The 12854-nt window shown below is 46.5% G+C and overlaps 2 protein-coding genes across 3 annotated transcripts in view; both read right to left on the bottom strand.

Annotated features, from left to right (window-relative positions):
• Window positions 1–3017, bottom strand: part of GCNT2 (glucosaminyl (N-acetyl) transferase 2 (I blood group)) — an 88738-nt gene extending 85721 nt beyond the window's left edge. For both annotated transcript variants that reach the window (XM_043450280.1, XM_043450282.1), the window contains exon 1: window positions 1659–3017. In XM_043450280.1, coding sequence (XP_043306215.1) covers window positions 1659–2577 — 919 coding nt within the window. In that variant the 5' untranslated portion in view covers window positions 2578–3017. The remainder of the gene's footprint in view (window positions 1–1658) is intronic.
• Window positions 3018–7822: 4805 nt separating this feature from the next.
• Window positions 7823–10495, bottom strand: LOC122429987 (N-acetyllactosaminide beta-1,6-N-acetylglucosaminyl-transferase-like). Its single transcript, XM_043450733.1, has 2 exons — window positions 9577–10495; window positions 7823–7872 (listed from the first exon to the last, which is right to left on the bottom strand). Exons 1-2 carry the CDS (start codon window positions 10493–10495, stop codon window positions 7823–7825), a joined length of 969 nt encoding a protein of 322 aa, XP_043306668.1.
• Between the last annotated feature and the right edge of the window lie 2359 nt (window positions 10496–12854).

Raw genomic sequence — 12854 nt, 5'->3', positions numbered from 1 at the left:
GACCACCAGGGAAGTCCCTTCACTTCACTTTCTTGAGACCTGATTTCTTTTTTGACCGTGATCTCTGCCAAAAGAGGTCAGTTTATTTTTTTCTTAATAAAAAAATGTTTTTTATTCAAATATAGTTGATTTACAGTGTTGTGCTAGTTTCAAGTATACAGCAAAGTGATATATACATCTATAGGGTTGCAAAGAACTGGACACAACTGAAGCAACTGACCGCACATGCACATATATATATATATATGCAACCCTACGGACTATAGCCTGCCAGGCTCCTCTGTCCATGGGATTCACCAGGCAAGAATACTGGAGTGGATTGCCCAGCCCTCCTCCAGGGGATCTTCCCGACCCAGGAACTGAACTTGTGTCTCCTGTACTACAGGCAGATTCTTTACTGCTAAGCCACCGGGAAAGCTTTTTCAGGTCATTTTCCAATAGACGTTATTACAAGACATTGCCCTGTGCTATACATATACACTAGGTCCTTGTCTTGATTTCTTTTATCACTACAACATCACTCATTCCTGCTCTGGGAAAACCATAGGTTTAAAAAGCATTCTAAGTCTAGCAAGCCTTGTATACTAACATCAAAAATAAGCATCCACAGTCGTTCACAGCCCTGACTGTTCCTGAGAATTTCCTGGAGGCTGAACAAATACTGAAGTTCACATCCACCCAGGAAATCAGGAAATGTATTTCTACAAGCTCCAGGAGACTTTATTATGTATCTAGGGCTGAACCACTAATCTCAAGAAGCCATGACCCTAATCCTTATGTAGATTCAAGTTAGTTTTCCTTTGAACTAGGAATCTGAATTTTTATTTCCAATCGAACTAGCAGAACTGAAGTTAGTTCACTGTAAACAAGTGGAGATTATTTAAGGCATTTGGAACTTGGACCAAGGAAAGGTGAAGTTGATTTAGGAACAACCGAACAACTAATTTAGGAAATCACCTTAAAAGAACATCAGGCTTAGGCGACCTGACACAATTGGCACGTTTGCCTGCTAGCTGGGTAATTTGAACACATCATGCAACCACGCTGAAGCTTCTTTGTCTATAAAATAAAGGCATTGATCTAGGAATCTTTGGGCTTCCTAGGTGGCACAGTGGTAAGGAATCCACCTGCCAAAGCAGCAGAGGCAGGGGACATGGGTTTGATCCTTGGATAGGGCAAATCCCTTGGAGAAGGAAAGGGCACCCCACTGCCTGGGAAATCCCGTGGACAGAGGAGCCTGGCGGGCTGCAGTCCCTGGGGTGGGTTGCAGAAGAGCCAGACACAATTCAGTGACTGAACAACAACAGCACAAAATGAAGATGAGTTACACCACCCACCCTGTGAGCAGAGCTGCTATAAAGATATTTTAATGAACATTTGAAACTGTGAATGTGTGCTAAGTCACTTCAATCGAGTCTTAGCATCCCTATGGACTGTAGCCCACCAGGATCATCTGTCCACAGGAGTCTCCAGGCAGGAATACTGGAGTGGCTTGCCAAGCCCTTCTCCAGGGGATCCTCCTGACCCAGGGATAGAACTCACACGAAGAAAGAGCTTTATGAAGGTGTTAATTTTTAAAAACGTATTTTTTAGTGGTTAATTCAGTATTGGCCGTGCGATGTTTATTCATAACAGCAAAAGTTAAGAGATACACATACCAGGAATCCTATTGAGTGTGACCCAGAAGTGTTCATCAGGGCTGTACGTGTCCTTGGACCAGGACAGTAAGTCAAGCGCCAGCCGGTCTTGAAGGACGAAGCTTGCGAATTCCCTCGTGAGGGCCACATAGGCAGTGCCAAAGTAAACGGTCATGTTGTGAGGAGGCGGTGTTTTCAATTTTGTGGTTTTAATCACGTAGGAATCTTTTCGGTTTAGTAGCTCCCGGTGGACATACTTAGTCCGTCCAATTGCGTGAGCTGGGGGCAGCACCCCGGGAGTGATGTTTTTCCCTTTAAATCCCTTCAGATGCCGAACGATCTCCCTGTTGGTTTTCAGGGGGAAATCTTGCCCACAGGTGTTGAGGATGTATTTCCACGGAACCTCTGAGGCCACAAGATGTTTCATGCAGTTCAGGTCAGCCTGGAGCCTGGAGATCCCACCATAGACCACGGACTCCATCTTGGAAGCCAGAAAAGCATTTGGGAAGCAGCTCAGTAACTGCTCCACCGAGCCTTTGAATGTATCTGTCGCCTTTTCGTCCACATGAACACAGTAGACATTTTGGGGCATGTAAATAGCCCTGAAGAGTCTCTCAAAAGTGCCAAAGTCTTTGTGGATGGTCATCACATAAGCCAAGGGGAAGCCAGCCTCTTCTTCAGAGAGTGTTTCTGTTATGTAGTGACTCTGAGCCACGTACTCAGGACAGGTGGTTTCACTGAAGGTACTCTTCAAGGCGTTCTTTTTAGGGTAAAAACTCTTCCCCTTAAAAATCTGGTGACAGACTTCTGATAATAGTGAAGCATTGGATATGGAAGCTTGCGGGAAATTTTTATTCTCCCCTGACTTGTTGCAAACAAACACAAAAATCAGGGTGGTGGCCAGAGACACACAGAAGAGACAACGCTTCCAAAACCCCATCGTTCAAACCCAGGAAATGAGTAGAATGTCTCTTGAGACATCTGGTCAGAGGGTAGACAGACTTAACTTACATTTTCTCCGAAATCCATAACCATCCTCCAGGTGGACACAGCTCTGACCGGCCGCTCCGTGACCTGCCGGCTGATCCTGCTTGTCCTTTTTCTGTCTTCCTTTCCTCTTCATTCCCCACGGTGCCGCTTTTCCACATTTCTCCAACACGTTTCTGAAGGAACTCTTAGGGATTTGCTTTTCTGTCTCCTCCCCCCACTCATCTTGCAAGCTGTTTCTACACCAAAAAAAAGTTGCCCCACGGAGGTTCTGACTCCGGTGTGTCCGCCTTTTCCTACGGGAAAATGAGTGAGGGGTGAAGGGACGGTTCTGCAAGTCACCTCTCTCAGACTTTAACCCCGGCCTCTTCTCTCAGCCAGAAGGCTGGCAACTGTGTCAGCTCCCCAACTTCCTGTTAATCATTGCATTCAACTGACTGAGTTTGTTTGCTTAAATAGCACTGCCAAGTAATAAGCATTGGTCCCGAGCATGTGAACACTGCCTGGAGAGATACTCTGTCAATAAATATTTAGTACTTAAAAATTAATCACCTCACCTTGTCTTTTTCCACACACGCCCTCCTCTACATATTGGCTGGCTATGCCATAAAGCATGGCATATGACTGGCTGTTGAACCATTCTTTCCAGCACTTAATTTTCTCTGCTATGAGGTAAGGTCTTTAAAAAGGCACATTAGCAAGCAAACCTCACCACCTGACTTACTACACTAAGATGAATAAAAGCTAATTAAAAACAAAAAACAGGGACTTCCCAGTGGTCTAGTGGTTAAGAATCTGTCATGCAATGCAGGGGACATGGGTTCTGTGCCTGGTCTCAAGTGTTGCACCTAAGACCCGATGCAGGCAAATGAATAAATATTTTTTTAAAAAAGATATTTACAGAATAATAATAAAAATACCCCTAAAAGCCTAGCAGCCCATTATAACCCCCAAATTGCATAGGGCCTAAAGCTGAAGTTAGTGAGTATCAAGTTTATTTCATCTAAGCCCAGGTTCCTGGGTGGCTCAGTGGTAAAGAATTCGCCTGCCAAGGCAGGAGACACAGGAGACATGGGTTTGATCTCTTGGTTGGGAAGATCCCCTGGAGGAGGAAATGGCAACCTGCTCCATATTTTTGCCTGGAGAATCCCATGGACAGAGGAGCCTGGTGGGCTACAGCCTGTGGGGTCACAAAAGAGTCAGATACGACTTAGTGACTGAACAACAACAGAACTGAAGGAGAGACGTTCTTAGATTCCATATATGTATAAACCAAAGGAGTTCCCTTATCTGTAAAACATGAGAATAATTTTACCACCTTCATAAGTCAGTCATGAGAAGACAATGAGAAAAACGTATCAAGGGTTCACGGTCCCCCTGTCCGTGAGTGGGGCTGAGGCTGGAGACAGTGGGACCCCAGGCTGGGCAGTGGGAGCCTGTCTCCTGTTGGTGCTTCACGGCAGAGATAAAGGCAAGAGCAGAGAGGAGCTGAACTCTGCTTGAGTGAGAAGATGATGACCACAGTCTTCATCCTGGACTTAAAGGAGAGCTCCCTGACTGCACCTGTGCAGAAAGGCTCCTCAGGGGTCGAAAATGGGGACATCTGTGCTTAATTATGCTTTCGAAATGAGTCAAATAGTTTGTATAACTTTTTCTCCTCGTACATGCAGATGATGACACAAACTCCCCCTTTGCTTATTTTGGCTGTCTCCTCATTCTCGGCACAGTTCCATTTCTCCTGAGGTTTCTTGCATAAAAGCACCTCTAATTATTTGGCTGTTCTACCCTGAATTTACAGCTCCCCGAGTTTGCTGTTATTGTTGTTGTTATTTTAATATTGTTTATTTGGCTGCCAGGTCTTCGTTGTGTCCTGTGGGATCTTCTGTTGCAGCTCTCGGGCTTCCCTAACTGCTCCGTGGCAAGTGGGACCTTAGATCCCTGGCCGGGGATTGAACCTGTGTCCTCTGCATTGCAACGTGGATTCTTAACGCCTGGACCACCAGTCCTTGAAGTCCCTACAACTCCCTGAGTTTAAAGTTACAAGGTGAAGGACGTTTGCAAGTTGGCACTTGGCTGCAGTGGAATCCTAACCCTAAACCCTTAAAATCAGAAGAATTTTGACAATGCTAGACATTTTTAGTGTTGATCCTTTTTTTTTTTTTTTTTGCACTACCCCAGTGCTATCTGATGTTTACTCTCCTGATGGTTCCGTGGGAGACTCTGGTTTTCCTGAGGCCCTTTTGCAGGACACCACTCACCATTCTTCCGAATTCTGGGCAGGAGGCTCTTGCCATTTGTGCAAGATGATAGAAGCTATGGTAATAAGTGACGAAAAAGCACAGCGATCCTTTTTCTCAGTTTGAACATTAGGTCAAAAACTATTTTTTAATTAATTAATTTTTGGCTGTCCTGGGTCTTTGCTGCTGTGCATAGCCTTCCTCTAGTTGCGGCGAGCAGGAGGCTACGTTTCGTTGCGGGGCGCGGGCTTCTCATCCCCTGACTTCTCTCGTGGCAGAGCGCAGGCTTAGGTGGGTGGGCTTCGGGAGTTGCAGCGCGTGGGCTCAATAGTTGTGGCGCGTGGCCTTAGTCTCCTCGGCACGTGGAATGTTCCCAGACCGGGGATTGAACCCATGTCCCCCACATGGGCAGGCAGATTCTCAACCACCGGACTTACCAGGCAAGTCCCAGGTCAAAACTGATACCCCCAGTTCTAGGTTCTAAGAGGCACCGACTGAGGAGGTTAGAATTCTGGAGAAGTCGTCCCCCAGGGGAGACTTGTGGTCGGCTCCTCAGTACACGGTTGGGTGTACGATGAAGTCCTAGATTCAACCCCTACTTGCTTATTTCTACGTAACGTTCACTCTTAGGAATTTCCACTCCAGGACGTAAACTCACTTTCATCCTACTACGAAAACTGCAGCGAGAGTTTAACCCCCATGGCTGACCGCAGAAAGGGTGCAGAAGAGAAGGGCTCCGTCTGTACGGAGCGGTTTCTCCACACACCGGTACCCAAAGCACTTCTCATGTATCCATTTCATTGTGACAGCACCTCTGTGCCCAAGTGAGAAACCAGGGAAACCAAGTGGAAACTGGGGCCGCGTCCACAGAGATCAGAGAAAGAGCGGCTTGGGTTAAACTGGTTTCACGCGCTCGTCAGCTTTTGTGTTTTTTTCCGGCTCTGTCTCTGGCCGGGCTCTCTTCTCTGTACATCTTTCTCCTTTCTCTCCCTCCTCTTTCTGTTTGTCTGTATGTTTACTATACTAAACTCTGGACTCTGCTTTACCTTCATCTCTGTGGGGTGTGGTTTTTTTTTTTTCTTTTATTAGCCACAGGAAATAGTCTGAAGCACCAGGACTTAAAATAGCCCCATGTGTGGTTGAGAAAGAGCTATGAGAAACAGCCTGGATTGTGTGAAGGAAGGTCTCCAGTTGAGTCAAAACCACTCTTCACAGCCTGGCGCGTCTGAGAAAGTCATTTGATCTTACACCTCCCTGCTTCCTCCGGAGTAAATTTGAGCAAACAACCCCTGCTGTCACTCGGGGACCTCCAAGGCTGGCCTCCTCCCAGGCAGATCACCCATGCCTCTGAGTCTGGGTTTTTTCCAACATCAACGTCCGGGTGCAGCTGGAAGATTCCAGAAGTAACATACAGAAAGCATCCAGCCGGAGAGTGGCCAGAGACGTCAGAGCGAACTTCAGACCTCGAGGGAAAGCCACCGGGAAGAAAAGAGTGAGGGGAGGAGGAGGGGAAGGTTGCAGTTTTTTGACATAAAATTCCTGGAAATAGGATAGCAGGAAAATGTAAGAAAAAGCTGGTTCTTTTCTTTTTCTCTTTGGCCGCGCCAGGCAGCATGCAGGATCTTCCCTGACCAGGGATGGAACCCACATCCCCTGCAATGGAAGCTCGGAGTCCTAACCACTGGGCCACCAGGGAAGCCCAGAGCTGGTTCTTGTCAAAACAGCTCATTAAATATTGTTGGTATAATGCAAAGCTGAGGCCAAGAGCTGACAGACGAAGAGCAGCTCAGGCTTGCGTGCCAAGTTGCTCAGTCATGTCCCACTCTTTGCAGCCCTGTGAGCCCACTGTAAGCCCACCAGGCTCCTCTGTCCATGGGATTTCCCAGCAAGAATACTGGAGTGGGTTGCCATTTCCTTCTGCAGGGGATCGTCCCTACCCAGGGATTGAACCCACGTGTCTTACATCTCCTGCATTGACAGGCGGGTTCTTTACCACTAGCACCACCTGGGAAGTATCTTGTAATAACCTACAATGGAAAAGAATCTGAAAAAGAATATATATAAGTGAATCACTTTGCCATATACCAGAAACTAAAAGAACGTGTAAATCAACTATACTTCAGTTTTAAAAAAAGAGGTGATGTTTCCAGAAAACCTCCTCTCTCAGTAGTTTTCTAGCAAATTGACCCGTTTCTATCTCTCTCTGCATTCTCAGGAGGATAAAGTTGCCTGGGAGCATCCTAGGGTGAATCCTCTCCTTCTTCTATGATGGAGGCCGTTATTGGAGTTTACGCTGGTATTTAAATGCAGAATAACAAAAGCTGGAATGTGGAAGCATAACGTTCTAATTGCCTCAGTCCCATTCCCAAAGGCCTGTCCTTCAGAGTCCCAAAGACTGAGCCTTCAAATAAGCTGGAGTCTTGGAGTCTCAAGTTACTGTTATCCAACACTGGCTCTTACCCGCCCCTACAGAGTCCTAGAAGCTTTGAATCTAACACTTCCAACTTCAGAAATGTTGTGAGATGTCACCGTGGGGGAGATAACTGTCCTTGATATAACTGCATCTCCCACTAGGACACTCAAAATAGAGCCCATGCCAATGCAGGAGCCTCGGGTTCCATCCCTGGGTCAGGAAGATCCCCTGAAGAAGGAAATGGCAACCCACTCCAGTATTCTTGCCTGGGAAATCCCTTGGACAGGGAAGCCTGGCAGGCTACAGTCCATGGGGTTGCAAAGAGCAAGACACGACTGAGCAACTAAACCACAACTTTCCTGAGACTACTGTCCAGTTTATCCATGCAGAAGTTTGCTTTTCCCAGAGAAAGAACTTTTGAATTTTCTTCACAGATTCTTTTTTTTTTTAATATTTATTTTAAATTTTATTTTATTTATTTGGTTTCATCAGGTCTTAGCTATGGCATGTGGGATCTAGTTCCCAGTTCAAGGTTGGCACCCAGACCCCTAAAACTCCCGGAAATGTGGGGTCTTAGCCACTAGAGCACCAGGGAGTCCTCTTTCCAGATTCTTTGTGCTTAAAGTTCACCCTCAAATTTAGTCCCAGGTGGGAAAGCCCATAGCCCCAGATCTGGAGTGCCCTCTAAGAGAGTTGGATCTGAGCTCATTCCAGAGGCAGATATACTGATGCCTGACAAAGCTGTATGTGAAAAGGTGTGACTTAGTTTTGACACTTCCCAGCATTAATTGCAATAGCATTTTCCATAGTGAAAAAAACTGGAAACACACGCTCAACAACTGAGGAATTGTTAAGCAAATTCTAATACATCCATACTATGAAAACGAATTCAATTACCCAATATATATGCACAGCAATTATTTCTCAATTTGTGCAATGTAGAACTTCTGCTTTTTAAAATTTTCTTAGTTTCTACATACCAACTTTTATTTCCCAGCTTTTCTACAATAGGATTATATTTTATAGCAAGAAAAAAATGTTTCTTTTTAATTATTATTTTATTCATTTGGCTGCATTGGGTCTTAGTTGCAGCCTCCTGGCTCAGTAGCTGTAGTAGTCACCCCTTGGCATGTGGGATCTGAGTTCCCCAGTCAGGAATAGAACCTGCACCCCCTGCTTTGGAAAGAAGATTCCCAACCATTGGATCACCAAGGAAGTCCGGAGAAAAAAAATATTTTAATATTCTGCTCATCAATAACTAGTACAGGGTTTTCAAATTCTACACAGAGGGTGAGCTCTTGACTCCCGCAAACCTAGAGCACAGAGCTGACGGAGGATGGCAGGTTTCCACCCACCGAAGAGAGGTCGCCCTATGGCCAGGCCTAAGTGTAGTCTACGGTTCACAGTCTGACCGTCCGGAACTCTGGAAAGTTCTGGTCAGTTAAAAAAAATTTGATTTGGAAAGGTTGAATTATTTCACCTTGTTCTTATAGAAATTTTGTTGACATTTTCCAGATCTCAAACTTTCCCAACCTGAGCAATTAAAATTCACACAAAAATGAAACAATGAATAACCCACATTGAAAATAACTGGAAGAATCCGTCTGCAATGGAGGACACCCTGGTTCAATTCCTGGGTCGGGAAGATCTCCTGGAGAAGGGAAAGGCTACCCACTCCAGTATTCTAGCCTGGAGAACCTCATGGACTGTTCAGCCCATAGGGTCGCAAACAGCTGGACACAACTAAGAGATTTTCACAAACAACATACTATAATTGATTTAAAAAACCAGTTTCACTTGTCCTATCAAAGACTTATGACCACGTCAAAATTTGATAGGCACCTTCTCTAAGCAAACAGTATAGTGATATGCAAGACAATTAACTTATGTTCTATGAATTCCATTGAAACAGACACACGAAAATCTATAGGGTGCCCATGAAGCTGGAAACGTAGGTGAATATGCATGCGTGCATAGTCACTTCAGTCGTGTCCAATTCTTTGTGACCCTATGGACTATAGCCCACTAGGCTCCTCTGTCCATGGGATTTTCCAGGCAAGAATACTGGAGTGGATTCCCATACCCTCCTCCAGGGGATCTTCCCGACCCAGGGATCGAACCTGCGTCTCCTGCATTGCAGGCAAGAATTCTTTACCGCTGAGCCACCAGGAAAGCCCAAAAGTGGACATATATAATACAGTTAAGGACAGTTTAAAAGTGTAAAATACTTGCACACATACACATGCACAAACACACACAATGCTTCCAGACTTTATGTAGAATGGAATCAAGTCCCACATACCTGGAATCCTGTTCAGTGTTACCCAGAAATGCTCATCAGGGGAGTAGGTGTCCCTCGACCACTGAAGTAAGTCAACAGCCCTCTGGTCTCGGAGAACAAAATTAACAAATTCTCTTGTAAGCGCTACGTAGGCGGAACCAAAGTAAATGGTGAGATTATGGGGAGGTGGCATTTTTCTTATCCAAGTACACAGCATAAAGGAAAACAAACCGTATCCCTGCTCCAAGTGCCTGTATTTGGTCCTTCTGATAATGTGAGGAGGAGGCAGCACCCCGGGGGTGATGTTTTTCCCCTTAAATCCTTTGAGATACTGGATGATCTCCCGATTGGTTTTCAGGGGGAAATCTTGCCCGCAGGTGTTGATGGTGTATTTCCATGGCACCTCCGAGTTTATGAGGTCTTGCAGGCAGTTCAGGTCAGCCTGGAGCCTGGAAATTCCTGCGTAGACCACAGACTCCATCTTGGAAGCCAGGAAGGCATTTGGGAAGCAGCTCAGTAATCGCTGCACCGCATCTTTAAATTCAGCTGTCGCTTTCTCGTCCACGTGAACGCAGTAGACGTTCTGAGGCATGTAGACAGCCCTGAAGAGCCTCTGGAATGTATCCAAGTCCTTGTGGATGACCATGACATATGCCAAAGGGAACTCAGCTTCTTCTTTGGACAGAGGTTTCATTATGTAGTGATTCCGGGTCAGGTATCGTTGGCAAGTTATGTCTTTCAGTGGCGTCATTGGTATATTTCCACCCAAGATTTTCTTCCCTGCTACAGCCATGCCACAGACCTCTGCAAGCACCGAGGAGTTTGCGATTTTCCCCACGAGCAGGTGTTTTGGCAGGTTGAAATGGTCGGTATACAGGAACCAAAGAGTTATGGAAACGGCCGTAAGCCCTACAACAAACTCGAACATCTTCAGCCTCATGTTTCCTACCATCTCTCCTGCGTCTGTCACGGTGTATCATTACAAAATCAGCCGCAGCTTCATCCTCTGACTGTTGGAGAATCAACTCCTGCTTCTTATTTTGAGCAAGAAGAGAAATATTGCCTCTCACTTAAGGGTCAAGGGGTCAACCCCAAGCTTGAAGTTCTTCTCTTACAATGAAGGAACGGAGTGGATCCAAGAACCTGAGCCACTGGGACCAACGGAGCAAGAGCGGTGTGGCGGTGTGTACCTTGGTCCAGGCCAACTTCAAGTGAAGACCCTGGCCAATCTGTCACGGCTGCCAACTCAGCATGTTCTCCCGGGAGGGTGGGCAGGAGGAGGTTGAACGTGGGTCCTTCTTACAGCCCTTTTACCCCTGCCAGAGAGGGACCTCATCACCGTCACTGATGTCGTCTTTAAGCCCAGGGGACAGCTTATTTCTTCAGTTTGGGGCCCGTCTTATTTGTCATGAGGCAGGTCACTGCTGGCACCGACAGATACTAACCTTGCCGGCACCCAGAATTCCTCAACAGCACTGCGTCCCTCTACCTAAAGATAAAAATCAAGAATTCACTGAAGTGCAGGATTGGATGGAATTGTGCAGATTACTCAGACCAGCTCACTCAAGTCACAAATGCAGTCCCTTGAAAATGAACTGTCATTGACGTTTTATCACATTTTTTTTGGGGGGGTGCTGCACTGAGTGGCCTGCGGAATCTTAGGTCCCTGGCCAAGGATCGAACCCCGGGCCCCTTACAGTGGAAGCGTGTAGTCTTAACCACTGGACTGCTAGGGAAGTCCTTCTATCACTCTCTTGGCCCCACTTTCTCCCTGACGGTCTGGGAGGTGAGCATGGGCGTGATGCCCGCAGGAGGAGACTGAAGCCCACTTGCCTGAGAGTCAATAATGAGTTCATGGTAGCATCAGGTTTCGACTCTAGCAGGGTGGAGAACATTCTACCCGGAATAGTCTCTTCCCACCCGTTTACTTGATGAGCTCCTCCTGTCCCCCAGACCCTTGTGTGATACCCCTTCCCTGCCTCCCGTGTTCAGGTTAGGAGCCCTTCCCCCTGTTCCACTGGGACCTGGCGCCCCACTTTCTGTTTGCCTGTTTGCCCCGCCGCTAGCCCAGGGAAGATGATTTCTGTCTACTGATCACGGTGTTTTTGGCACCTAGTTGATAGTAGGCATGCATCATAAAATTAAGTCTGGTCATTCTTCTTCCCTCCACACCAGGGGTGGGCAAAACTACAATGGGCATCATGGCAGGGGAGGGGGGGCGCAATCCACCTGTCTTTCTTTTTTTTTTTTGGCTGCATAGCATGTGGAATCTTAGTTCCCCAAGCAGGAATCGAATCTGTGCCACCCATATTGAAAGGGCAGAAGGGCAGAGTCTTTATTTTTGAAAGCACAGAGTCTTAACCACTGGACGTCCAGAGAAGTCCCTGCCATATGTTTTTGTACAGTTTGTGTGCATTTTAAAAAAATATCCTTTATTGCTGTATCTTGATTTACTCATTTCAGACATTGTATATTGATTTTCTCCCATGGTAGATGAGAACTTAGTTCTTCCACACCGTGCGTGCATGCTAAGTCGCTTTAGTTGTGTTTGACTCTTTGCGACCCCATGGACTGTAGCCCATCAGGCTCCTCTGTCCTAGGGATTCTCCAGGCAAGAATACTGGAGTGGGCTGCCATGACCTTCTCCATCATCACTGTACATTTTTGAATGGCTGAAAGAAAATTCGAAGAAAGAAAAAATGTTTCACGGCACGTGAAATTCAAATTTCAGTGTCCATGAATACAAGGCCATTGGAACATAGCCATTTGTTTACAGACTGTAAACGCAGAGAATCCACTAAAGTGGATGGTTCTCTTGTTCTTCTCTGCACCCGGTCACTCGGAGAGCCTCACCTGAGACTCGAGTGAACTGGAAATTCAGAGCGCGACGCTCGGCCCGACCCCAGCGTGACTCGAGCTTTGGCAAGATCTAGTGCTGCCACCCAGCGGCCGTGAGGCGCATAGCTCGGCCTCGTGGACGACCTCCTGCTTGACAGGAGGGAGAATTCTTGCCATTACAGAGTCTTATTCCCCACTAGACTGGGGGCAACTCGGAAGGAAGAACCTGTCTTTGAAGACATTAGAAGTGCTCAACGTGGCGTTTGAGCGTTGCTGAAGAAACCTGCCAGATCTCAAAATCCCAACCCCATCAGCCAGCCACAGTCTCCACAAGGACATTTATGAAGGTCTTATGAGGAAGCAAATTGTTTTGCTGAGTTATTCAAGAAAAACAGCATAGCAATAACTTCCATACATCTCATTAAGTCACTGGGGGACTTCTCCGGTGGTCCAGTGGTTAG

Source organism: Cervus canadensis, chromosome 28, assembly GCF_019320065.1.
Source record: "Cervus canadensis isolate Bull #8, Minnesota chromosome 28, ASM1932006v1, whole genome shotgun sequence".
NCBI lineage: Eukaryota > Metazoa > Chordata > Mammalia > Artiodactyla > Cervidae > Cervus > Cervus canadensis.
This window is presented reverse-complemented; position numbering and strand designations above follow the sequence as displayed.

Excerpts from the sequence above, each read along its gene's own strand:
- LOC122429987 (XM_043450733.1), bottom strand. The coding sequence starts at position 10,495 with ATGAGGCTGAAGATGTTCGAGTTTGTTGTAGGGCTTACGGCCGTTTCC. Across the intron at positions 7,873-9,576 it reads AACACTGAACAGGATTCCAG|GACTCCCTGGTGCTCTAGTG; the intron begins GTATGTGGGACT and ends ATCTGGAAAGAG.